This window comes from Dipteris shenzhenensis, chromosome 4, assembly GCF_047967505.1.
Source record: "Dipteris shenzhenensis isolate YYH24624 ecotype China chromosome 4, Dip_SZ_1.0, whole genome shotgun sequence".
Classification (NCBI taxonomy): domain Eukaryota; kingdom Viridiplantae; phylum Streptophyta; class Polypodiopsida; order Gleicheniales; family Dipteridaceae; genus Dipteris; species Dipteris shenzhenensis.
In genome coordinates this window covers 11,040,867-11,067,410 of record NC_141599.1, presented here as the reverse complement: position 1 = coordinate 11,067,410, position 26,544 = coordinate 11,040,867, and the positions used below count along the sequence as shown (strand labels likewise).

Sequence of the window (26,544 nt, the reverse complement as noted above, 5' to 3'; positions counted from 1 at the left end):
TTCTTTAAAATTGAAATGAATCCCTAGTAAAATGGTTTAACTTGTACAAATTTTGAATAGAAAGTTGTATGAACTCTAGTTTGCTTAAAGCGAAGACCTAGTGCACGTGCTCAATCCACTCAATCGGTACCTTCATTATTTAAGACATAAATCTGATGTCCATTGTAGCAGGACCCTCAAAATGTGATGCTTCAAAGACTTGAACAAAGCGCATGAGCATTAAAAGACATAAGTTCATACACGTAGACCAAGCTCTTGTACACCCTCAGATTTTACCTTGAACATGACGACTCCTAGCTCCACTTGCATGGTTTTAATGTTTGGTTATGTAAATAAAAGTTGGCTCCTACCATTCCTGGGAGCTTAACATTCCAATACTAACAGCCCTCTGCATCTGCAGACTGAGCTCTCATGAAACTATACTGAGCAAATAGTTTGTATAGATGGCGATACCTTTCATGGCAGCCATGTTTTCACGGCACTGACCAAAACATAAGTCTGTATCTCAACACAAATTTACAAAGGAAAATTTATCCAATATGTTAAAAATCAAGAACTCCACTTCAAAGCAGGTTCTTGCTCATCATTACGCTTAGCCACCTTCTTCCTTTGTTTCTGGTTATACTTGGCAAAGGAGTACCAGATACCACCGGCAGTATTGATCACTAGACCAGTTACATTGAGAGCATGTACTTTGACACCACCCAACATTAGGAAACCTAAAGTCTGATGAAAACATGCAAATTTGGAATGTAAGGTCACAGCAATAAAGACTTATTTTGTTTCCTCATGGGTAACCAATAATAATTCAAACAATTCATAATCGTCAGAAAACTTCTTATCCACTCAAGAAAGCAGAAACACCTACCGTGGTGCCCACTCCCTTAAGAACTCCGACAATTGTTGTGGTCAAAGCCGAATTGACAGCAGTACACAGAAACATTGTGTAGTTCAAGATGATCCCCATTAATAAAGAAGTCACCAGCAGCAATGAGAAACCAAGCGATTTCATCTGCACCCTTGCCAAGGTTAAAAGAGTTCAAGCAATGCTCTATTTTCTAGACTCAATATGGATCCACACAATAAAATGTTTGAAGCCTTCGTTTTACATAAAAGATGAATGTCTAATCCAAAACAATCCCAGACAAACAAATCCTGCAAATTCAGGAAAGGCAAAAGTGGGTAAACACAAGTCTCCAATTTATCTTCTTTGCATTAAAAAAAAAGTGTCCAATTTCTCCGTCCTACTATTTTCCCCACCCCACTATCCTCTCCACCAAAGCACCCTCCCACTCTAAAGCAAAGCAGCATTCCCCCTAGAGATCAGTCACAGCAACAACTCTTAACCCACAAGGCTTCTGCAAATTCAGGAAAATGGAAAGTGCATACCTCTCCATCATTGCATTCACCCACCCAGCATTCCCTCAGATATCCCAGCTCCTCTAAATTTGCCAATAATTAGCACATGACGCTCCAACTCCTCTATATACCAACAATCCCTCCAAAAGCAGAGCAACATTCCCGCACTTACTGTTTCTTTCTTCTTTCCCCCCCTTTCTCTAGAGACTTTCCCCCCATATATTACCTCTGAGGGGGGTATCATGATGTCACAGTCCAAGTATATTGGACAGCTCCTTGATCGTTTTCAGTTTGAGGATTGCAAGCCAATCTCTACTCCAGTGGACCCTGGCTTCAATTTTTCAGCTCATGATGGGAGCCCACCATGTGATATCACTCTTTACCAGTAGGCTGTTGGATGTCTCATTTACTTCTGCCACGCTAGACCTGACTTACAGTATGCAGTATCTCAGCTCAGCAGGTTCATGCACATGCCCAGTTCACAGCATTGGCAAGTAGTGAAGAGAGTCTTCAGATATCTCAGAGGCACTCAGGATTTAGCCCTCTTCTATGGTGATCAGGGTTCACTTACCATGCATGCTTACACAAATAGTGACTGGGCAGGTTGTTCCGACACCAGAGTGTCACATACCGACAATTGTTTTTTGCTTGGCAGTTCATGTATCTCTTGGCTCAGCAAGAAGCAACCAACAGTTGCCACATCTAGCTGTGAGGATGAGTATAGGGCAGCCTTCACTGCTACAGTAGAGTATGTCTGGCTTCGACAGTTACTTACAGATCTTGGTATTCGCCACACATCCTCCACTATGGTCTACACTGATGCCAGAGTGCTTTGGCCATTGCACGTAACCCAGTGTTTCATGCGCGTACCAAGCACATTGAAGTTCACTATCATTATGTTCGAGAGCGGTTGTCAGCAGGAGACATAGAGTTGTCCTACCTTCCCACAGAGGACAACATAGCAAATATGTTTACAAAGGCACTTCCTCATCCCAAGTTCGTCGTCCCAAGTTTGAAGTCTTCCGACACGCTTTACACTTGGTTCCCTTTGTTACATGATCTGACATACCTTGTACATTCATAGGAGGCTATATCCTTTTGGATGAACATGTGCCACCATGACCAAAAAATACCAGGTATTTTGAGACGTTTCCAGAATACTTCAGCCCATACCATGGAGGGGGTTTTGTAGGCCATCTTCTCACGGTTCTTGAATCTTGTGCTTGCTCCCACGCTCACCGCACCTACAGCTCCTAGGTAGCTCACAAGGTGCAAATGATATCGTGCCAGATGTTGATGAGGGTGGCTGTAGCCTGAGTCTAGTTCCTCAAATTGCATCTCGCAACCCAAATATCTAGGTTGCGATGCTCACAACCATCTCCCAAGCCCCATCATTCAGAGAGATCTCAGGTCTCTAGCAAGAGAGAGGCACCCAGTCCTAAATATCCAAGTGAGTGACACTCAATCCATCTATTGTGTAGACTAGACAAATCATCTCGATGGGGAAAGCATTGCGACAACTTGCAGCAGCAGGAGAGACTATGGACCCCACATAAATGGTTCAAGTAATCCTGAATGGACTAGGAGAGGGATACGAGAATCTAGTCCAGAGTATTGCCACCCAACGGCAAATTCCGACACTGGAAGAACTTCAATCAGTCCTGCTTGGTGAAGAACTCAGGACTCAAGCTATTCAAGCACGTAAAGGTCATTCTAATGATCAGGCATTCACAGCTTCAGACAGAAGCAGAGGGAGAGGCAGAGGAAGAGGTAGATCATATCAGAAAAGTAGTCATCATCAATAAAATCAAAGTCAAAATCAGCATCAGCATCAGCATCATCCTCAACAACATCAGAATCAGCAAAGAGGAGATCATTCCAACCGAGGAAGATTTCAAGGACGAGGGCATGCATCCACCAATGTGTGAAACATCCAGTGTAACTACAGTCACAAGTTTGGACACTATGAGAGAGATTGCCGCAAGAAGCAATACGACCAAGGTGGTCAATCTAGCAGTAATCGAGGGAATTCCTGAGGCAGAGGAAATCATCGTGGTGGACATTCTAGTCACAGTCATTTTGCAAATGAGCATGGAAATATGTTTTTTGCAAGCGAGGAAATGCATCAGATTGATACAGTGTACCCAGACATTGATTACAATCCCAAAGAGCATTATAGCTATCAAGTCGACCAAGTGGAACAGGATCCTTGGTACATCGACAGCGGTGCATCATCTCACATCACAAATCATCAGGAATGGTTCACAGAAATGAAGCCATTAGAAGGTCAGAAAAATGTCATCTACACAGCAGATAAGACACCGAATCCAGTTCAAGGGACAGGCGTTAGCCCTATGAACAATTTCACTGGTACAAAAGGATTGGTGAAAGATGTGCTCTATGTTCCGAAGCTCAGCAAGAACCTTTTGTCAGTAGGTCAAATGACGGAACACAATTACAAAGTCATCTTCGATGGTGATGAATGCACTATCACAGACAAATCCAAAAGATGTCAGCTAGTAGCAAAAGGTGTCAAGGAAGGACGCTTATACAGAATGCTAGCTACAATACCAGATAAGCATGCCATGTCAGCTCAACCGCAACAAATGCCACTATCTGCAAAATGGCACAAGAGATATGGTCATGTCAACTTCAAGTACTTGTTAGATCTCAGGAATCAAAAAATGGCAATTGGGATTCCGAAGCTATAGTTTCTTGGAAAAGTTTGCGAAGCATGCTGCTTTGGCAAACAAAAGCGAACCAACTTTGTCAGAAGTACCTCTCGTGCACAAGGTATTCTTGATTTGATACATACAGATGTATGGGGTTATGCCCAGACCCGCAGCATCAATGGTTCACTTTATTACTTGACTTTCATCGACGACTATAGCAGATATTATTGGGTCTACTTTCTGAAAGAGAAATCTGAAGTGTTTTCCAGATTTCAAGAATTCAAAGCAATGGTAGAAAACCAAACAGGCAGAAAGATCAAGGTCATGAGATCAGATAGAGGAGGTGAATACATGTCTTTAGCATTCATGAACTTTTGTAAAAATCACGGACTTCGAAGACAATTCACATGTGCAAATACTCCTCAATAGAATGCAAGAGCTGAAAGGAAGAATGGGACTTTAGCAGACAGTGCTAGAGCAATGCTTAGTGAAAAGCATCTTCCGAATCAGTATTGGGCAGAAGCAATAGCCACTGCAAACTATTTGCTTAATCGGCTTCCTACCGAACCGATACAGGGTATGACTCCTTATGAAGCATTCACTGGACACAAGCCACACATTGGGCATCTCTGCATATTTGGTTGCATAGCATATGCCCACATACATGATGATCATCGCAGGAAATTGGATGCGAAGTCACGCAAATGCATCATGGTTGGCTACAGTGAAGAAAGCAAAGCATACAAATTGTATGATCCCATCAACCGCAAGGTCATTATCTCCAGAGATGTAATCTTTGATTAGGAATCACAATGGAAAACCTCATCTACACAGGAGATAGAAGCATCAACTTCACAGTCATCTACAGAACAGGTTGATGAAGAAGAGCAAGAATTGCCAGTAACACCCCAAGCACAGCCACATCAGCTCAGACGGTCTACTAGGGAAAGCAGATCTCCAACCAGATTAACATATGCTCAGAAAGGCAAAGCAATTCAGGTTGAAACCACTAATTATGCTCTTATGACTACCATCATGGCTACAGAAGAGCCAGTGTACTTCGAAGACGCAGTAGACAAGCCAGAATGGCAAACTGCTATGAATGAAGAAATGGATGCTTTGTATAAAAATAACACTTGGGAATTATGCAACCTTCCATCGGGAAAGAAGGCCATAGCAAACAAATGGGTATACAAAGTGAAGTACAATCCAGATGGCAGTATTCAGAGATACAAAGCCATACTAGTTGCAAAAGGATTTGCACAGCAATATGATGAGACTTATGCTCCAGTAGCAAAGATGGATTCGATACGGTTCTTGATATCACTAGCGACACTCAACAAATGGAATGTGTACCAGCTCGATGTCAAGAATGCATTTCTCAATGGTTACCTAGACGAGGAAGTCTACATGCAACTACCAGCATGTTATGTTGAACCAAGAAAAGAGAATAAGGTTTGCCATCTCAAGAAAAGTCTCTACGGCTTGAAGCAAGCACCCAGAAGTTGGTACAGCAGAATTGACAAGTATTTTGCTGATCTGGGATACATGAAATCCAATGCAGATCATACTCTCTACTACAAAGTTCAAGGGGAAGACATTACTATTGCACTTTTGTACATAGATGATCTAATTGTGACAAGAAGCAAGGATAGCTTCATCAGAAAACTAAAACAAGACTTATCTGTAGAGTTCGACATGAAAGATCTTGGACTTTATGCACTATTGTCTTGGAATTGAGTTCTGGAGAGACTTAGATAGCACTTTTGTACGTAGATGATCTGATTGTGACAGGAAGCAAGGATAGCTTCATCAGAAAACTTATCTGCAGAGTTCGACATGAAAGATCTTGGACTTATGCACTATTGTCTTGGAATTGAGTTCTGGAGAGATTCAGATAGCACATTCATGAGCTGATGTTGACAGTCTCCTGAAGAAGTTTCATATGTCAGATTGCAAGATTGCAGCCACTCCCATGGAATAGAGTTTGAAACTTACTAAAGATTCAGAAAAGCCTACAGTCAATGACAGATACTACAGGCAGCTCATCGGATCTCTTATATATCTGACAAGCACATGGCCAGATATTTGCTATGCAGTAAGCTCACTAGCACAGTTTATGGCAAATCCAAAACAATCTCACTAGAATGCAGCCAAAAGAGTCTTGAGATACATCAGAGGTACAAGACAATTTGGGATAGAATACAGAGGAAGTCATCCACCGTTGCATGGATACTGTGACGGTGACTATGCCGAAGATCATGAGACCGGGAGATCGACGCAAGGATATGCATTTTTCCTTGGTCAAGGTACTATATCATGGTTGTCAAACAAACAACCAACTGTTTCTTTGTCTTCGAAGGAAGCAGAATATAGAGCACTCACTACAGGTGCATGTGAGGCTATATGGCTCAGAAGACTATTGTCAGAAACAGATTACTTTGATGAGTCAAAGCCAACAACAATATACTGTAATAATCAATCGGCTCAAGCATTGGCCAAGAATCCAGTATATCACTCCAGGACAAAGCATATTGATGTCAAAGAGCACTTCATCAGAGAAAGAGTGTTACTTGGTAACATCACACTACAGCATTGTGATAGCAAAGAGAATGTTGCAGACATCTTTACCAAACCACTCGGTAAAAAGCTATTCGAGAAACACCAACTAGCTCTTGGTTTGACGCAGAGGAAGGACATTCCCATTAAAGGGGTGTGATGGAATGTAATGCTCAGTCCTTCTTCGATTCCCTAGAATCTTCATCTTGAGGGACGGCCTACTTCATGATGTTGATCTTAAGGGAAGGTGTTGAGAGTTCACGCTCAACATCATGTGATCATGTGTGCATAGCACCATCACGCGATCATATGTTCATAGCACTAACCTTATAGAGTGCTATGAAGGAAAGGGTTAGATCCCCTAACCCTCACCCTAAATGGGTTTGTATATATTCTATTTTTTCAACTAAATCTAGTGTACAGTTAGTCATTTGTGGTGTGCTCTCTAGCTATGCCCTCTCTCCTCATCTCCACTCTTCTCCTCTCCCCTCTTCATATTTTGTCAATCCCCAAGTTTTACAGCTGTATCAAGAAGCTTTTTAGTTGAGAACAACTGATTAGAAGCCGAGGGGATGTCGCCAATTGGTATTTCTCCCAACAAATAAAGAAGAGTCTTTATCAAATTGACTATGGTCAAAGAAAACTCACTTTAGTTCACTAGAATAAGTTTTATTACTTTTTCTTTGCATTGGTAAAAGAGAATTGTGGGGACGCCCACAAGGGACTAGGATTAGTCCAAGAACTAGGAATGCATGCATTTTGCTAACCTTCAATGGGTTTAAGTATTGGAATTTGTTTGTGCCATGTGTAGGACCTAAGAGAGTGCAAAAAGGACCCAAGAGTGGGGAGAAAAGTATAAAAAGCAGGTCCCACAAGGCTCAAAAAGTAAAGACAAGGAGGTGCCTCATTAAAAGGAGGGTCCACAAGATTAAAAGGCGCCTAAAAGCTCCAGAGCACCAGATTTAGAAGGAAAATGACTAAAAGCTTGGCTTTTTGTAAAAGTAGCTTTTAGAAAGCAAGCCCTAGCTTTTTGCTAGGCCTCGTCTCTGAAAGAAAGGCCCTGGCCTCCCAGATTCATTCAAGATTGTACTCAGACTAATGCTCTTTCATGAGCCAGTTGTACAAAGATTATTCTATTGCAATACGGACCTTCGAGGGGGTCCAGCCCTTATTTATGGGCCCTAGTGTGGTGTCTTGTATTCTTTCTCTCTCCCAAACCCCTCTTTCTATTGCTGCAATTCACTTCTACTACTCCTAAGTTGAGTTGCGATTCATTCCAGCATCATATCTTCGACTCTCTGATGCGCAGAAGTGCCCGGAAAGAGTGCAGCTGCAGCAATCTAGTTCCCAGCCCTTCTGGAAGATCATCGACTTGCTGTGATTAGGGTTTCCAGCCCTACCTGGTGCCCAGAGATGTTGCGAATTGACTCCAGAGCACCCAGACCTGCTGCGAATTGATTCCAAGGAGCCTAGCACTGCTGCGATTTGTCTAAGGGTGCCCAGGATCCTCTACAAGTTATTCCAAGGAGTAGAGCCATATTGCGATTTGTTCCAGAAGCTGTTTTGTGTGTTGCGAACTGCTCAAAGGTGTCATAATAGCACTGATTTTATTGCTAAAGTATTTTCAAGTATCTCAAGGTTTGGTTATATTTGCCCTGCAAGGTAACCAACTCCAAGAAGGATATATGGTATACCTCCACTACCCCATGGGGCAGCCAATGTACTGCCCAATGCATATTACTAAAACTTGCTTGCGTTCTCATCACATAGATTTTATTTACAAAAAAATTATACATCTTTTAATATCCACACATCTTGTTGAACTTCAAAGACAACCTCTACAGCCCGATCTGATTCAAGAGGACAAATAATATAATCATCAAACAATTAGTCTTAGAAACAAAAATTAAAGCTGATATGCATGCATTACTATGTTTGTTTATAAGACAAAGGTCCAACCAGACATACGACATTGAAGTCGGGCTACTTGCATATTGCTATGAAACAGCTAGCCCTAGCTCCATCATACATTTTTAATACAAGAACAACTCTATCAAAATTTATGAAGTTGCACAACAATAGAGAGAGAGAGAGAAGAGACAGAGAGAGAGAGAGAGAGAGAGAGAGAGAGAGGACTCACCTTCTGTAAAAGAAACACCCCAGAAATTGGCATCTCCTTTGTGGCAAAAATGAGAAACAAAAGGAAAGGAAGAGAGAGAATAGAATTATAAAGCATGAGCTCAATTGACGAGAGCCCATCCTCTGCAGCTGACCTTTCAACTAGAACCAAGTATGCAGTCTGCAATATTTAGATATTGATACACTTCAAAATGAAAGATTAGAAACTAGAATTCCATCTTCAAAAGAACTGAATAGAATTATGAATTTACGTAGATACAATATGAAAAAGCAAACCTGGAAAGCAACTGATGTTAAAGCTAACATGTATCCCATAAGGTCAAATGAGAAATCTCCTAGAGCAGCAATAATCACACCTAGACCTGTCAAAAGTACAGACAGAGAAACCTGCACCGAAATTTCAGATGCAAAATCAACTGTAAGTTTTATGAAACTAGAAGAAGGCCTTGCCTACCAAGAAGGCAACATCAGATTCTTGAGGAGAATAAGTTATATCAAAATCAAGAGTTGGCTCAAACCTGCTGACTTGTTCCAATCACAAAGTCTCAAAATCAAAAGATGCACTCAGAGGTTTGGCAAAATAACTTCAAGTAGAGGAAAGGCTCTCTAGGCATCATCGTGACCACTCCAACATGCTTTTGTAAAGCCAAAAGTATAATGATAAAAAGGTTCTTTTTAAGCATAAATGGTAAAGAAATAAATAGAATAGGTTCAATACAAAATTGATTGGTTTGCTTCCGCATGTAACACTTAATATAGATTGGTGAACAGTGGGTTTGACTAACCTACAATAAGGATCTGCCTACAAAAGGTGACTCTCTTACTCTTTCATGCACCCTTGCTCTAAGGTGCAGTGTGACACATTGACTACGTCAACAAGTGCTTAATAGGTCCCTAAATAGGTGATTTTGTCGTATGCCATGACCCCTTTGTGAGCCCTAGTCCAGGGACAGTCAGGCACGAGCTACGTAAGTCAGTCTCTCAGCCTTGGGTCAAGTCCATGTTCACTAATACCCACTCGAGAACTCTACTACTAGAGTTGTGTTTCCATGTTAAGTTAGAGTAGGGTAGGCGCAGCCCCTTATAGGAGGGCCCCCAAGGGCAGCACACATGAGTGGAAAAGGGGCTGGGACAGGCGCTCATGGGTTTAAGTCGAGGAGGAAAAAAATCAATTCCAATGACGTTCGGGATTTTTCCAAACATTTGCAAATGAGTGGAAATTGTAACATGCAACGGTTAATGATTGTGTATATTAGTGAGACCTTATTTAAACCTTATTTTGAGGCATCTCTGTGTATGTACCACAAAGAGGGGAGAGAGAACTAAGGATTAGAGAAATGGAGCCGACAACCAATAGGTTCCTTCTACCCACTGAGGGCCCCCTCCCCCAAATGTAGGGGAGAATTTGCTTTAAACTTGGAGAATTTGAAATACCATGCACGAAATGCAAATCTTGAAGAGGACACTGTGAACATGGAGAGCTGACCCACAAAGCCTGAGAAGCAGTTCCAGCCACAATCGAGGCCTCAATGCTGCCCACACTGACGTTGCTGCCCACACTGACGTTGTAACCACTATGCGAGGCTAATGATGAGGCTGGTGCTGTCCACGGGCATGCAGTATAATTGCGTGAGTGAGAGATGTGAACCGAGGTGGGTAAAAGAGATAACAACTCCTTCCACCCAATAAAATAGAGTGGTGGTTTTCAAAACAATACAATCCACTTGAGGTATACCAAACAAAATGGTGGATGATTATTCAAGACCTCATAATATAAACTTTCAATCTAAATTGTCTTCCTTACTGCTGATTCATTCAGTATTCGTAGCTGGGGCCTATTAAGAATAGGCAGGCGACTAGTAACAATCAGCCCACAGATACATGGCTGGTCTGAAATAGGCCCAGCATAAAGGAAAAGGCGGCTGCCTTTTCAAGAGTCGCCCTAAATGAAGGCACAGTGCACTGCCCAAAAACTCAGAAAAGTGGACCAAAAATGCTTCAGCTTTACTTGACTTGGGGGTCAAGCTATGCTAAAAATAGCCTTGCTATTTTTAGTTCAACTGCTTAGTTTAGCCATGTGCTTAAAATAGCTTTGCTATTTTTAGCCATCTGCCTAAAATAGCTTTACTATTTCTAGCTCAATTGCTTGGATTAGTCGTGAGCCTAAAATAGCTCTGCTATTTTTATCCAAGCCTCCTAAAAGCAGTTAGCCTTTGCAAATTTAGGTAACTTTTGCCCAAAGGCAGGGAACCGCTGACATTTCAGCCTGTTTGCCCTCATCTAGCCTCCTTCACACTTCAGCCTCGCCAGCAGGTCTGGTGCAGGTCCAGCAGCCTTCGTCAAGGCCTGAGCTACCCATCACACCTCTTTCCAGCTTGTTTCAAGCTGCAGTACAGCATGCATCAATCCTTCACAAGCTGAGCGGCCCAACTGTAGGTAGATGCCCCGAAATAGGCATAGAGTGTGCCGATTAACCTCAGTCATAGCCTGTTGCAAGCGACTTGTGCACCCAGGGTTGATTCTCGAGTTGAGTGGCAAGGGTACGAAGAGGCACTGAACCCTCCCCCCCTATGTTGGACTGCTCACTGGTGCTCATGGTGTCCTTACCGGATCTTGTCTGGACCATAAACAGTGGGGCTGTCCCTGACTGAACTGATCCCCTAGACTTCTGGAAACGAACTACCCCTCCCGCCGCAAGGTGTAAAGACCAGCGGGTGAAGGCGGGAGCCGGCCCAATGCGCGATGAAGTAAGGGCGGGAGCGGCTAATGGAGTATGGTACTACCACTAATCTGGGGTAGGGAAAAATATATATATATATATTTTTTATAATGCAAAATAACCCTCTGTCTCATGAAAGAATATGAAGCTCTGATACCAATGTAACGGGAGATAGACTATCCTCACTCTCTCTCCTGCCCAATACTAACTGCAACTGCAAGATGATGCACTCAATACACAAAGTGAGCTGTGGATGTGAGTAAGAAAATTAGAGGGAGAGAATGTAGTGGACCTCCGAAGAGGAAATAGATACAACTGAATAATGAATGCCCAAAGGGCTGTATACAACTGTAAGGAGGGGCCGAAACCCTCACTGCAAAACTAGAAGACTAGACTACCTAGAGGAGGTGAATCCTCACTATAGGGGAGGTTCTGTGGTTCGTTAGGTTGCCTGATCGTCAGTTCGGGATCAGCCTTTCTTTCCCTCAGCTAGCCTTGCTCTTCTTCCGTCACCTCCTCTCCTCGTGGCCAGCTTGCACTCTGTTCCAGTCTCCTAGCTCCGAGCCCACCTGTTTCTGTTGGGGTAAAGGCACATTGCCACCCCTTTATTAAAGATAGGACACCTATGACTGTCTTAAGACAGTCATAAGGTAAAACCTAATCCTAATAAAACTAATGAGTTTGTGGTGTGGCTCATCACTTCACACCCGCACATTTGAGTCTCACACTCTCTCCCTCTTACTCTTCTTCCCCCTTCAGACCCTTCAACCGGTGTCAGAGCCACCTTTCCTCTCTACCCTTGCCTACCCACCCCCCTCGACCTCTACCTAGCCAGCAAGTGACAGCGCCGTACGGACGTACGTCGTCCGTACATCCGTACGGACGGACATCGAGCAGCGACGGCATTGCATCGCGGGCACGGATCAAGGCGCGGGCGTGGGCGCAGGCATCGAGCAGGGCACGGGAGCTGGCGCGGGCGCGGGCATAGAGCTGGGCGCGGGCTGTATAGTAGCTGCTAGCTGCAGCAGGGCGGCGCCGCGTCACGCCAGCAGCTGCATAGCAACTGCTAGCTGTTAAGCCCTCGGGCGTCGCACAGGCTACAGCAAGGTACACGACCGTACGGCAGTCCGTACGACGGGCGTTCGTACAGTACGGACGAAGCCGCCGTACCTGCAGGGAGCTGCATCAGGGGAAGAACTTCCGAAATTTTTCTTCTTTCCCTCTTCTGGAATTCCGTACACTGCGCAGGTACAGGAAGTACAGCAGGCGCAGATTTTTTCTTTGGGAAGAAAAAGAAGGAGAAAGAGCTCTCTGCTCTTGATTCAGGGTCATTTTTTCAGTTCACAAAACTGTGTTATCTTGAAAGTACAGCAAGTACCTTCATTTACCTCGTGCTTGAGGTGAAGAGAACCACAGTGTGTGGTTGATTGCACAGTTATCTGTTTTCGTGAAGGAAATGCCTTGATTTTGCAGAGACTTTTATGCTTTTACTGGGCTTGAATCTCAGTTTCCGGGTGAGCAGATCATAGGGCTTTTGCCTGGCAGTTGATGCTTTGTATGCCTTGAGGTAGTGTGGTGCCAGAGAGCACACATTTGCCTCCATTTCCGCAGTGTCGAGGTGACATTTTCTTGCAGGTCACATTCCTTGTGCAACACTCAGAGAACCTCAGTTGAGCCACGCTTGGCCAGGGCGCATCGAGTTTACTCGGTCCCTAACTGTCCATCGTTGACAGTGCTCAAAAGGTTCCTCATTGAGTGTTTGTACGTTGGGATCTGTGTATGTCATTTCTACACAGGGCAGTATATGCATTACACTGTTGGATGATTTTGTCAGAGAGACTTTCATATTGCATGCTTACCTCAGTGTTGAGGTGTTCTTCACTTGGTTCAGGTGTCAGATCAAGGGGCTTTTGCCCAGATTTTGTTTGATAGCACTTGGGTTACCGACAGAGATCTTCAGATGCATTTTATCCCCTTGGTAGAAGGGTGATTGCTTGGGATTTATCCCATTTTCTTGTGACAGGCTGAAGTGTCATTTTTTTTTGGGTGTTTGCCAAGTGGTTTATGCATATTAACTCAGTGCAATACCTCATCTGAGGTGGGAGAAGTGATCAGCACAGCTAGTACAGCAGTGTTTACAGCAGTGTTTGTGTTTTGTCAGCTGATTATGCACTGTTAAAGCACTTGTGGAGCAGCTGCAGCATTCTGAAATTACTGTTTATGCCTCTTTGAGCACGATACAGTGTGTCAGAAGGTACAGTATTTGCAGGGACATTTACTGTTTTGCTGCAGATTTTCCTGACAGTAAAAAACAGCACTATTGTGAGTGCTCCTGGCTCTTGATAGAGCAGGTTTTTTCTGAGAAATCAGAATTTTTATTCAGTCTTTTTTTTACTTCCAGGGAGTCAGATACTTTCCTTATCTGATATGGCATCAGGGGGAAGTGATTCTTCAATTCTGAACATAAAGAAACTGGAAGGAGCACACAATTATGCATTATGGGCAGAACAGTGCTTGAATGTACTTCTGTTAAAGAAGATTTCTAAGCCCATAAGGGTGAAGGGTTTCAAGCCATCTGACATGGCAGCTGATGACTGGGAAGAGCTTGATTTGTCCGCAAGGGCAGCTATCATGCTCACTATTTCTGACACTCTTGTGTTCAATGTTCAGGCTGAAAAGACCTCTTATGGTCTATGGCAAAGGCTAGAAGAATTGTATGCCCAAAAGAGCTCAGCCAGTAAGGTTTATTGGTTGAAGAAGCTGGTTGATCTTCGCATGAAGGAAGGTACAGCTATGACCTCACACTTGAGTGAGTTCAATGCCATCTTTACACAGCTGATTGCACAGGGATTGAATCTTGATGAGGAGTTCAAGGCTACTTTCTTGCTGTGTACCCTCCCTGAGAGTTGGGACACTTTCAAGACCACCCTGTCAAATTCGAATGTCACTCTTATGTATGCTGATGTAGAGAGCTCTCTCCTTATGGAGGAGATGAGCAGGAAGAATAATGCGAGCAGCAAGTCTTCAAATGCCTTGCAGGTACAGGATAGAGGCAGGACTCAGCAGAAGGGGAGATCTGCTAGTAAGTCCAAATCCCGCAGTCAGTCCCGTGGCAAAAAGGATATTGAATGCTTTTATTGTGGCAAGAAGGGACATGTGAAGTCTAAGTGCTTCAAGTTCATACGGGATCAGAAAGCCAAGAAGGCTGAAACAAAGGATGCGGGCAATGGAAGCAAAGGCAAAGGCAAGGCCAAGGCAGATGACTTGGATGCAGTGAATGTTGCAGCAGAGGACAGTGACAGTGACATACATGATGTTTTATGCTCTTCTGCTGTAATAGCACATGCTTTGGTTATTGATGGCCATGACATGCACACCTGGCTCTTGGATTTAGGTGCTTCTTTTCATGTTACTCCTCATAGGGAGTGGCTTACTTCCTACACAGGTACTCATGGAGTTGTTCATCTTGGGAACAACTATGCATGTCAGATTGCAGGGATTGGCAGTATACAGATAGTATTTCCTGATGGACGCATATTCATGCTTGATGGTGTCCGCCATGTGCCGCAAATCAAGAAAAATCTGATTAGCACTGGCTTATTGGATGACAGTGGTTACCACACCACATTTGGGGATTCCAAATGGGTGATTACTGATGGCCAGGCTGTAGTGGCTGAGGGTTTTAAGAGTGATACCTTGTACCCTCTTTATGTTTTCAGTGTAGGTAATCATGTTGTTGCCATAACCGAGCTGCCAAAGGTTTCATTGTGGCATAGCCGGTTGGGACACATGTCTGTTAAAGGAATGCAAGAACTGTCACGTTTGGGTTATCTGCCGTCTCTTTCTTTTTCAGATTTGCCTACTTGTGATCATTGTATATTTGGCAAGCATTCTGTGACTCCTCATAAGAGGAGAACTCCCCAGAATAGAGCACCACTTGATCTAGTGCACACTGATTTGTGTGAGATGCCACAGTTATCACTAGGGGGTGCAAAATATTTTATTACTTTCATTGATGATGCCACACGCAAAGTGTGGGTCTATTTCTTGAAGCATAAGGGCGATGCCTTAGATGCTTTCAAGAAGTTTGTCGCTCAGGTTGAGAATCGGACAGGTCGCAGGCTGAAATGCCTCAGATCCGATAATGGGGGTGAGTATGTGTCACATGCTTTTGTGCAGTTTTGCCAAGCTAAGGGCATCAAACAGGAACTCACAGCCCCTCATAATGCATCTCAAAATGGTGCAAGTGAGCGGATGAATCGAACTATTCAGGAGAAGGTTCGATGTATGTTGTCTTATGCTGCATTACCCCATGGCTTTTGGGCAGAAGCCGTGCAAACAGCAGTTCACATTATTAACAGGTCGCCAAACAAGGCTTTGGATTTGAAAGTGCCAGAGGAGGTGTGGTCTGGCAAGCCACCTTCATATAAGCACTTACGTGTATTTGGCTGCGAGTGCTTTGCTCATGTACGCAAAGAACTGCGCACCAAACTGGAGCCAAAGTCTATCAGATGCATCTTTATGGGTTATGGTGATGAAGGTGAAATGGGGTACAGGTTATGGGATCCCGTTAAACGGAAGATTATACGCAGCAATGATGTCATCTTTAAAGAGGATAGTGTACACAAGGAACCCGTGCAACCTGTGGAATACAGGAGGGTTATTTATGATGATGTTGGACAGCAAAGAATGCCCATTTATATGCAGCAGCAGGCTGCTGCAGATAACCCTGTTCAAGAGGGTATACACGCTGAAAATCAGCCAGATAATTTTGCCAATGATGCACCACTGGATATGCCAGCAGATGGGGCTGTAGAACAGCCAGATATGGTGGTACAGCCACCCGTCATGCATGACGAACAGGCTGGACAGCAGCCTAATCCGGAACATTTTGTTAGGAGGACCACCCGTGTACAACGGCCTCCTGCCAGGTTTGTTCCAGGAGCCAATAATGTGGCTGATTTTATCATGCTGACAGATTGTGGTGAGCCTTCCAGCTTCAAGGAAGCTATGGGAAGAACAGAGAAAAAGAAATGGGAGAAAGCCATGCAGTCAGAAATGGACTCCCTACTTCAAAATGATACATGGGACTTGGTGCAGTTACCTGCAGGCAGAAAGGTTTTGCCATGCAAGTGGGTTTACAAAGTCAAAGTGGATTCAAATGCTTTACCGAGGTATAAGGCCAGATTGGTTGCCAAGGGATTTAAGCAAGAGAAGGGCATTGACTTTGATGAGATCTTTTCCCCTGTAGTCAAGATGACTACTTTGAGAGCAGTGTTAGCTCTTGTTGCTCATGACGACATGGATTTATGTCAGAGGGATGTGAAGACAGCTTTTCTTCACGACGATCTCCATGATGAGATCTATATGAGTCAGCCAGAGGGATATGCTGTTAAAGGGAAAGAGCAGCTTGTGTGTAAGCTCAAGAGGAGCTTGTATGGACTCAAGCAGGCGCCAAGAGAATGGTACAAGAAGTTTGATGCCTTCATGCAGTCCCAAGGGTATCATAGGTGTGAGACCGATCATTGCTTGTACACCAAACGGGCAAAGGATGGCAGTTTGATGCTACTCATTCTATATGTGGATGACATGCTTATTGCCAGTAAATCTCAGCATGAGATTAGTGCTTTGAAGAAACAACTGCATAAGTCTTTTGACATGAAAGACTTGGGTGATGCAAATCATATTCTTGGCATGCGGATTACTCGTGACAGGTCCAAGGGACTTTTGTTTCTGTCACAGAAAGAGTACATTGACAAAGTACTGCAGCGCTTTAAAATGGAGGGGGGGAAGTCTATTAGTACCCCGTTGCCTCCACATTTAAAACTCAGCAGTAAGGACAGCCCCAGATCAGATGATGATAAGGCTGAAATGGCCAAGGTTCCGTATGCATCTGCAGTTGGATCTTTGATGTATGCCATGGTTGCCACTCGTCCGGATATTGCTTTTGCGGTGGGAGTCATCAGCAGGTATATGGCAAATCCAGGCAAGCGGCACTGGGAAGCAGTGAAAGGTGTCTTGAGGTATCTCAAGGGTACCAAAGACTTGTGCATATGCTATGATAGGCAGGATGCATTAGTGCATGGTTTTACAGACTCAGACTATGCAGGGAATGCAGATAACCGGAAGTCTACTACCGGTTATATTTTCACATTTACAGGAGGTGCTATATCATGGGTGTCTCGGTTGCAGAAATGCATTGCACTGTCAACTACTGAAGCTGAATATGTTGCAGCCACTGAGGCTTGCAAGGAAGCAATATGGCTTACTCGGCTGGTGGGAGACTTGGGCATTACAGGAGATATGCCAGTTTTGCATTGTGATAGTCAGAGTGCTATCATGTTGGCAAAGAATCCGGTCTTTCATTAGAAGACCAAGCACATAGATGTGAAATATCATTTCATCAGGGAGGTACTGGAAGACAAGCGACTTGAGCTTGTGAAGGTGCATACTGATGATAATCCTGCAGATTTGCTCACTAAGAGCTTGCCTACTGAGCGGTTTGCACATTGCCGCCACATCATGGGATTAGGATGAGACCATTCTTATTTTATGGTCTTGTATACAGTAACTGTATATTGCTGTAATTTTTATTCTTTTCTCCCCTTTAGGCACATTGGCCTTTAGGTGGGAGGTTGTTGGGGTAAAGGCACATTGCCACCCCTTTATTAAAGATAGGACACCTATGACTGTCTTAAGACAGTCATAAGGTAAAACCTAATCCTAATAAAACTAATGAGTTTGTGGTGTGGCTCATCACTTCACACCCGCACATTTGAGTCTCACACTCTCTCCCTCTTACTCTTCTTCCCCCTTCAGGCCCTTCAGTTTCTTCTCTTCTCTAGTCTACTCTCTTCATCAAATTAGATTTCAGTTATGGCTGATTCCGTAGGCCCCGGGCTTGCGATGGGTGATCAAGATATGAATTACCAGGCAAATGATGACCAGAGCCTCTATGATGATTTGATTATGAAAACTACCTTCAGTGAATTCACAACTACTCTCGATGAAAAGTTTGAGTGGGTTGATGCGAATCAAACCGGATTGACACAAGAACTCCAAGGGATTCGGACTTCACTCTCGCTTATGACTAGCACTGTTCAAGCGCTCACGTAGGTGGATGCTTTCGCTTCAGTGTTAGGTCCAAATATCACTCCAGATCCTTATCCCGGAGATCAGAAATCCAGAACCAAGAAGGTGGTTGACACTTAGTTGCACAAGTGGCAAGTACACTTCCAGTTTCACCCTTACCCCGATGAAAAGAATGCTAAACACATAGATAGAACGCATTCGGAACTAGGTATGGCCACTACGAGTTTCTCGTATCACCTTTTAGTCTGACCAATGCTCCTGCTACCTTCCAGCAAATGATGAACGATTTGTTTCGAGATTTTTTGGGCAAATTCGTTGTCGTGTTCTTAGATGACATCTTGGTATATAGCCGAACGCTAGAGGATCACATTGGACACCTCCGGATTGTCTTAGTTATTCTAAGACACCATAAGCTCTATGCTAAGATGAGTAAATGTGACATTTTTAAGAAGGAGATCATTTACTTAGGACACAAGATTTCTTCTGAAGGTATTAGCATTGATCTAGATCGTATCCAGAAGGTTTTGCATTGGCCTATCCCTCAGATAGTGAAATAACTTCGTTCTTTCCTAGGATTCACGATGTTTCTACGAAAGTCTGTGCATGATTATTCAAACATCACGGCACCCTTGACCAACATATTGAAAGGTCGTGGACGCAAGTCTACCCAGCTGATCTCTTGGAATGATGCATTGAACACGGCTTTTGAAACCTTGAAGCTAACTATCAAGGAAGCTCATGTTCTTGCATTACCCAATCCTACCCAACCTTATGTTTTAGAGGCCGATGTGAGTGATTTTGCGATTGGGGCAGCTTTATTCCAAGAGGGCAGGCCTGTAGCTTTTGACAGTAAAAAGCTAGACGACACCCAATATCATCGGCCCACGCTAGAAAAAGAACTATATGCAGTTGTGTATGCTCTAAAGGTTTGGCGACGCTACTTGTATGGTTCGAAGTTTCTTGTCTTGACACATCATTAGTCAATCAAGTATGTGTGATGGGTCTGAATTGAGGTGACGAAAGGCTAGATGGGCAGAGTTAATGCAAGATTTTGATTTTGAAATACGTTATCAAAAGGGTTCCATGAATAGTGTGGCGGATGTCTTAAGTCGAGTCCATAGTCATTTCAGTTCTTATTGGCAGAAGGTCCAGGATGGGAGCTCCATGGTTGACCAAGACTCAGGGATTGTGCAACTTATGGTACAGGCGGCGGGAGGTCAGTGGATGATTAGGAATGGCTTGCTGTTCCGGAATGGAAAGATATCTGTTCCAGATGTTTCGGATCTTCGATCCATGATTCTCTAGGAGTGTCATGATGCTCCTAGTGCTAGACATCTAGGTATACATCGGACCCTGTCTCTTGTGAAACATACCTTTTATTGGCCTAAGATGCGTGCATTTATTGAAAACTAGGTGGTAGGTTGCCGGGTTTGTCAAGTTACTAAGGTGTTTATTACAGCCATTGCAAATTCCGGGTAATAAATGGGAAAGTATTTCCATGGATTTCATTACCGGTTTGCTTAGAACGTGCAAGGGTCTTGACTCCATTTGGGTCATAGTGGACCGTCTGACAAAAATGGCTAGATTCTTACCTACTAGATCGACCATATCAGCTGTTCAGTTGGCTCACAAGTTTGTGGACCACTTGTTTAAGTTATATGGTTTGCCTTTTGACATAGTCAGTGATAAGGACCCAAAGTTTACAAGTAACCTCTGGACACTTGTTTTTGAAAAGTTAGAAACTACTCTGAGTATGAGTTCCTCAGATCATGCACAATCTGATGGCAGTATAGAGAAGGTCAACCAATTGGTTGAAGATATGCTTCGGGCATATGTTTCTAAGAGACAGTCTTCATGGGAAGATTATCTCCCCATGATAGAATTTGCTTATAACAGTGCAAAGCATTCAAGTACTGGGTACAATCCCTTTATGCTTATGTACGGGTTTCAACCTAAGTCACCAGTTATGGTTGGGTTCAAGGGAATTCAAATTGACGCTGCAAGGACATTCTTGCAAGACATGCAAGAAATGTTGCAGTTTGCCAAGGAGTCTATTAGAAGTGCCCAAGATCGGGATAGATTTATGCTAATCGACATCGTTTACCTAGAGAGTACTCTGAAGGAACGATGGTATACTTACGTATTCCCAAGGAATCCAAGAGCCTAAGTACTGGTTTGGTTCCCCCAGATATTGTGGTCCTTTTAAGATTATTAAATGAATTGGACCAATTGCATATTAACTCGAATTGCCTCCTGATGTTAAAGTACATCCAGTGTTTCATGTCAGTAGACTGAAAGAGTTATTGGGTACGGATGATCAACTTGTTTCTCCTCAAGAAATAATAGAAGTTACAGATTTGACTTTTATTCCACACGAACCTGAGAGTATTCTTGAATTTCATGAAAGACAGATTCGTAATAGAACTATCACGGAATACAAGATCAAGTGGAAGGATCGTGTTGAGGAGGATGCAACATGGGAGACATTATCGAACCTCCAGAGGACATTCCCGGGTTTTCTAGTGAACTCAAGAGTGAGTTCTTAGAGGAGGGGAAGTATGTCATGTGCACGGATTGGTATCTGCTGACGTGTATCGGGGTACACAAGACTAGCTTAGGTAGCCTGGGGAGGCTTAGGGCTAGGCAGGCTTGATTCTTGGGTTGAGTGGCAAGGGTACGAACCAGTTAGAGGTCTTCGCTATTTTTGGAGCATTGGGCCCGAGTCCATATAAGGGACCCAGAGGTTCAGTTCTTAGAAAGCCGATGGGAGCAAGTCTCGTTCCCAGGTGCTAGGTCTGATCCTGGATTGAGTCGCGGACGCGCGCCTGCATCTTAGCGTAGCCCAAGGCCCAGCAGTAGATCCCAAGCCTCTAGGCGCCGCCTGGTGGTATGGGACACCAGGCTGGTTAGGATCTAGTTGGGAGTTCGTGCCAGTAGCTCAGCTCGTGGCTCGGAGGGGATATCTCCTAATTCGGGATCGCATCCCATAGATGTCATGGTTGGGTGGTGAGCAGCCTGCTCAGATTCCTAACGTTTGGTGTGTTCTTGTGTTTGCTTGTAGATCAGAGGTTTCAAGAGTGTTGGGGTGTGTCAGTCCTCCTGCAGACATGTTTGCAAGTAGGCTGAACACATAATCTACCCTTAAAGTCTCCGTATTCAGGTAGAAGTCCACAGTTTCTCTCAGTTAGTCTTGCACGAGGAAATACGAGAGGGCGCCTCAAATCACCTGCTAGGAATCCCCTCCCTCACAACCGGGAGTTCTACATCATAACTCATACCACTTATTGGGAAATCCATCAGCCACAAGGCAAGTCACAACCATAATCTAGGATTCTATTTAGGTATTAACATACCTCATCACAATGTTCCCTTTATCCTAGGCTCATAGTTGAGGAATCTCGTCTGACAAGGAGTCTTCTCAGATTCGCAGTTCAGCAACGCTTTCCCAGTATGAGGCTAGAGATCATCAAGGTTTAGAGAGGCTCTGATACCAACTGTAACAACCCTCAAGCCAGGTCTGGTTAAGCCTAGACCCTGGTGAGGTATCCTGGACCGTCCTCTAAACCAGATCACACAATACATATCACAGGACGCACCCGCAGCCAACCCTTAAGGGTTGAAGCTAGCAGCTCACCTCCCAGCCATAGGCTCATCTGAGCCACCCTGAGCTAGAGGTCTAACCACCTAGAGAGAGCCAGCCAGCCTCAGGCTCCAGACTTGCGTCCCATACCACAAGCCCTTTAAGCTAGCTGCTGCCCTCTGGCCAGCAGGTCATGGTCAACTGAGCCCCCAGCCTCTCTTATAGGCTAGGCATCCTGCTTTATCTGGCTTTAGCCATCAGTTTAGCCACACCTGAAGCTTGGCTAGCTCTTCTAGACCTCTTCTGCTCGTTAGGTCTTAGCCCTAGGTTAGTCCTGACCCTTAGCTAGACCCCACGCTGATTCCCCAGGTCTCAGCTTAGGGTTTGCGAGAACCCATAGCTGGTTACATCCTGGTGGGGATGTACCATCTTCATACTACGTTCTGTCAGCAACTCTGTAGGTGAAGGGCAGACTCAGTCATGACAAAGGCTTGCAGTAGAGGAGAAGGCTAGTCATAAAGTAGTTCATTCAAGCTACAACTGCTTGAGAAGACTACAATTTCACAACACATAACGTAGTTTCAACCTCATGACTATCACAAGGCATAAACTCCCATCAAGCATAGCAGAGACTAGCTACTATACAGTGGGTGTAGTGCTGCTGAGCTCTCCTTGAAGAAACAGCATGACAGTGTTAGGTTGAACACGTGACCTGAGGATTGGTAGTCCAATGCTCAAACCACTAAGCCAAAGCTCTGGAGGCCGCGTGCTAGGGGCTTCTGACAAAAAGAGCTGATTCACCACAGAGAGTCACATCCAATCCTCTTTTCATCTCAGATGTTGTGGTAGATCATCAGATCATGAAAGTTCCCCCTTTGACTAAGCTTGTTGCTCTGCCACAGAAGGAGAAGTACTATACACGGAGAGGCAGGTTGACTACAAACAGCCCATCCAGGGATAGCACACCTCCATCTCATTCAAGCAGAGATCTCCTCCCCTCAAAGAGAGGCTTGAGCTTTGCTACAGGTTCGGACAGATAGTTGCTCTTTATTAAGGGAAATCTAGTCACCCCAGATGTTAGATGATATACACTTGCAGCTTTTTTTCTTTTTTAAACCATTGCTGCCCTTTTTTGTGTAGATATCTTCTGCAATTGAACAGACTCATCTGCAGATCTCTTTGGCCCTTTAAAATATAAGTATGTATCTCCCAGTCACACATAACCCTTGAATGCCAAGCAAGATGGAAAGCAACAGTGAAATGCATACCTGAGAGGACGGCTTAGCCTTGCCAAAGAAAAACCCAGTGACAAGCACAGCCAATGGTGTCAATCGTTTCAGAGCAATATACATAGGTATATTGACTCCTTTCAGGCTTGCTAAAGCAAAAGCAACATTTGCATTGTAGAAGAGTGAGAGTGGAAGGAGCCTCTTTGATGTCTTTATATCCATTGGACGGGCAATGATTAGGTGAAACCCCCTCCCAAGGTGTATCAATATGGCTGTAACAAGTTGCTGCCAGAACAGACTCGGCTTAGACTCTTGAAATTGAAACTTAACCTCAAGTTTACAGACTGACTCACACTGCTCTAGCAGATAGCACTAATTTCCACGAGTGAAAAGAGTTATGCCTATATCTTTAACAAAATGGAAATTACATCAGACCTGGAGAATCAACACGGTCATGGAGTGTGGGTATTGCATTAGAACTGCCTTGTTAATAAAAACCATTGCCATAGAAGCAACTCCATAAGACACTGCTGCAGATAGACTGTTCCAAACAAGTGAGTCAGACCCATGGATCAATATAAGAAATGCAATAAATGTGCCTGCTCAGAGCCACAAAATATGGAAAAAATAGTTCCTTTCCTAATGACAAGACAGCCCCATGAACATTTTAGAGAGACTTAGGGAATGCAAAAAAAACACGTCAAGCTATCTATTTCAAAATAAACTGGTCACAGTTCAAATAATACTGCTAAAGGCCATCTCAGATCTCCAAAAACACACACATATATCTGTACATGTATATGTATATATATGCGTACACATAAACAGATGTATGTTTGTATACATCAGCATGTCTCTGTGTATAGTATATGTATAAATGTATAGATGCATGTGTGTGTGTGTGTGTGTGATTCACCCAAAAAAAAAAAAAGTGTGTATGTGTAATGCAAAATTTGTTCCACAAAAAACGTGTGTGTTGTTTGTATTTTCACAAAAAAAGTGTGTTGTTTGTGTGTGTGTGTAGATAGATTTATTTCCACAGTACTAACATTTCATATCGCTAAGATAAACGGTATACAAGGTAGTTAACGACCTAAAAGTTAACTGTGTACAAGTTTTGTGAAACAAAACAAACCATGTCCTCCCTACTAAAATTTTGATTTGGAACTGCAATGGCGTTAAATAATGGATTCCAGTAGTCCCTAGTGCAGCGGAAATTGAGTCCTGTGATATCTACTGCAACCTCCTCCATCAGTAAACATTTATCGACAACAATAATCGGGTTCAAAAGACTAGTTTGAGGGCCATTTATTTATTCAGTGTATTTAGACGTATATATATACCTGAGTATATGACTGCTCTGAATTTCGGGAGATGAATATGCCTTCATAGTATCCTGCTGTACAGGGAGGTGCAGCTTCCCCATTTCAGAGTCCCTTTCTACTTGAAAAGGGCCCTTGATCTGCATGTTTCAGTGGTCTGGAAGCTCTTCACAGCTACAACCTGTAGGTATCTGTCTATGTCCTTGCTCCCGTAAACTGGCCTAAGAAAGCGTGCTTACGTTGGGAGAGCGCTCTGAATGAATGGCTTTCCTGCCTCAGTAGTGTTACCCCCGAATCTAGTTCGTGTGTAACTGCGCTATTTCAGTAGAACACGTAAGGTGGGCAACAATGTAAGATCTGTTCCATTGCACGACAATTTCATGTGATATGGCAAGAATCGACCCACACATTCTGCATCGAGCTTCATTGACGCCCGCTTTGCGGTGACAAGTAGAAGCTGAGTACCTCTGAATCCAACCTAAGCTGTCTCAAGCAAATTGATGCGACACGAAGCGGGGCTACATCAGCGAGATCAATTTGCTCAAGGTGCGCTCATGGCAGGTGCAATACATTGCGGCGTTACCAAAGCTGGCTTTTGTAGCAGATGAGCCCGCATATCTTTGCGATTTCCAATTCTTCGAAAGCAAAGATGAACACCCACTTTCCTCCGCTTTACATTGGAGTCTATATTCGGCCAGGTAGTAGCTGGGGGAAGGGAGGAGAGGGGCAAAAGTGGTGAAGTGAGGAAAACAGCGCTCGCGTCTCGCGATAGTGGGTACGTGAACAGAGAGATCATGACCCAATACGAAGCAAACGGATAAAAGATCGAGGGATGTCTCGATAGTGTACAAGCGGGGAAAAATGTGCAGAGCGGGCTGCAATGCGAGCAGCGGTAGAATTTTCTTTCACAAGGAAGGAATGAGTCAATGAGACAGCTATGGAGAGAAGATTATCGCAGCTTCAATCGCTGGGGGGAATTCTGAGCTGCCAACGTCTTCGAGGATGGTCAAGGATCAATGTCCATGGGGCTGGACATCCGGTGCAGCTGGAGAAGAAGCTGTGAGCTGCCCACCAAAGCCATAGCTACAGATAATTTCTGAGCGGCGAGAATGCAGATAGGTGGCAGCGATCACGGCAGTGCCAGCTCACGATGTGAGTCATTCTAAGAGGAGCTCTGCAGATTTGCAGGTCCAGATCTTGGACGAAGACTGATGTCCAGCAAAGCCAAGGTAACTCACGATGGTGATCTCACCAATTACTGCTGGATTTTTGAGACCAGAGTTGTGTCCTAAGAGCTGTCGCAGGTGCAGCAAAAATTCACGTCCACTTTTCCATTCACTGTTCCCAACTTTCCAGTCCACCCTCTCCAGGAGTATCTCTGCTGCTCTGCTGGTCGCCTGTAATTTATGAATGAGCTAAAATGGATGCTGCCACTGCCAGGGACTGAGTCAGGAGGAGTTGAAGTGCTTCTGTTAGCAAAAGAGTGTGGCCAATCAGTAGAGCTGACAGTATGAATTCATCGATCATTTATAGGGGAAACTTTTAAGGGCCAGGGGAGGACTTTTCAACGAGTAAAGTCCTCGAGAAATGGTCGAATAGAAACAAGATGAATGATATGTATCATTCAATAGGCCTGCCAAGAGGAGGAAGAAAGAGAGAGAAATGAAGAGTGGGAGTCCTCACTGGCGGGGACGGGGGCGGGAGGAAGAAAGACAGAGAAAGGAAGAGAGGGAGTCCAGACTCGGAGGGAGGGGGCAGAGAGAGAGAGAGAGAGAGAGAGAGAGAGAGAGAGAGAGGGCTAAAAATGTGGAGAGAGAGGAGATCTCTAGATTTCTACCAAGTGTCTCCAATCCCAGCAGAAAATGAGCTTTCA

The 26,544-nt window shown here is 44.0% G+C and overlaps 1 protein-coding gene across 2 annotated transcripts; it reads right to left on the bottom strand.

Moving 5' to 3' along the window:
- Nucleotides 1-222: 222 nt before the first annotated feature.
- On the bottom strand, nucleotides 223-26,157 carry UTR7 (UDP-N-acetylglucosamine (UAA) transporter family). 2 transcript variants are annotated; one of them, XM_087374056.1, is made up of 7 exons: nucleotides 24,693-26,150; nucleotides 23,785-23,890; nucleotides 23,389-23,634; nucleotides 9,006-9,116; nucleotides 8,731-8,889; nucleotides 869-1,012; nucleotides 223-726 (listed from the first exon to the last, which is right to left on the bottom strand). In XM_087374056.1, exons 1-7 carry the CDS (start codon nucleotides 24,815-24,817, stop codon nucleotides 550-552), a joined length of 1,068 nt encoding a protein of 355 aa, XP_087230182.1. In that variant the 5' UTR covers nucleotides 24,818-26,150; the 3' UTR covers nucleotides 223-549. The 2 variants fall into 2 exon arrangements, with proteins under 2 accessions (XP_087230182.1, XP_087230183.1); XM_087374057.1 differs by having other exon boundaries at nucleotides 586-726; nucleotides 869-1,019; nucleotides 24,693-26,157.
- Between the last annotated feature and the right edge of the window lie 387 nt (nucleotides 26,158-26,544).

Excerpts from the sequence above, each read along its gene's own strand:
- UTR7 (XM_087374056.1), bottom strand. The coding sequence starts at position 24,817 with ATGCAGATCAAGGGCCCTTTTCAAGTAGAAAGGGACTCTGAAATGGGG. Across the intron at positions 8,890-9,005 it reads TAACATCAGTTGCTTTCCAG|ACTGCATACTTGGTTCTAGT; the intron begins GTTTGCTTTTTC and ends TAAATATTGCAG. Across the intron at positions 1,013-8,730 it reads GGGTGTTTCTTTTACAGAAG|ATGAAATCGCTTGGTTTCTC; the intron begins GTGAGTCCTCTC and ends GCAAGGGTGCAG.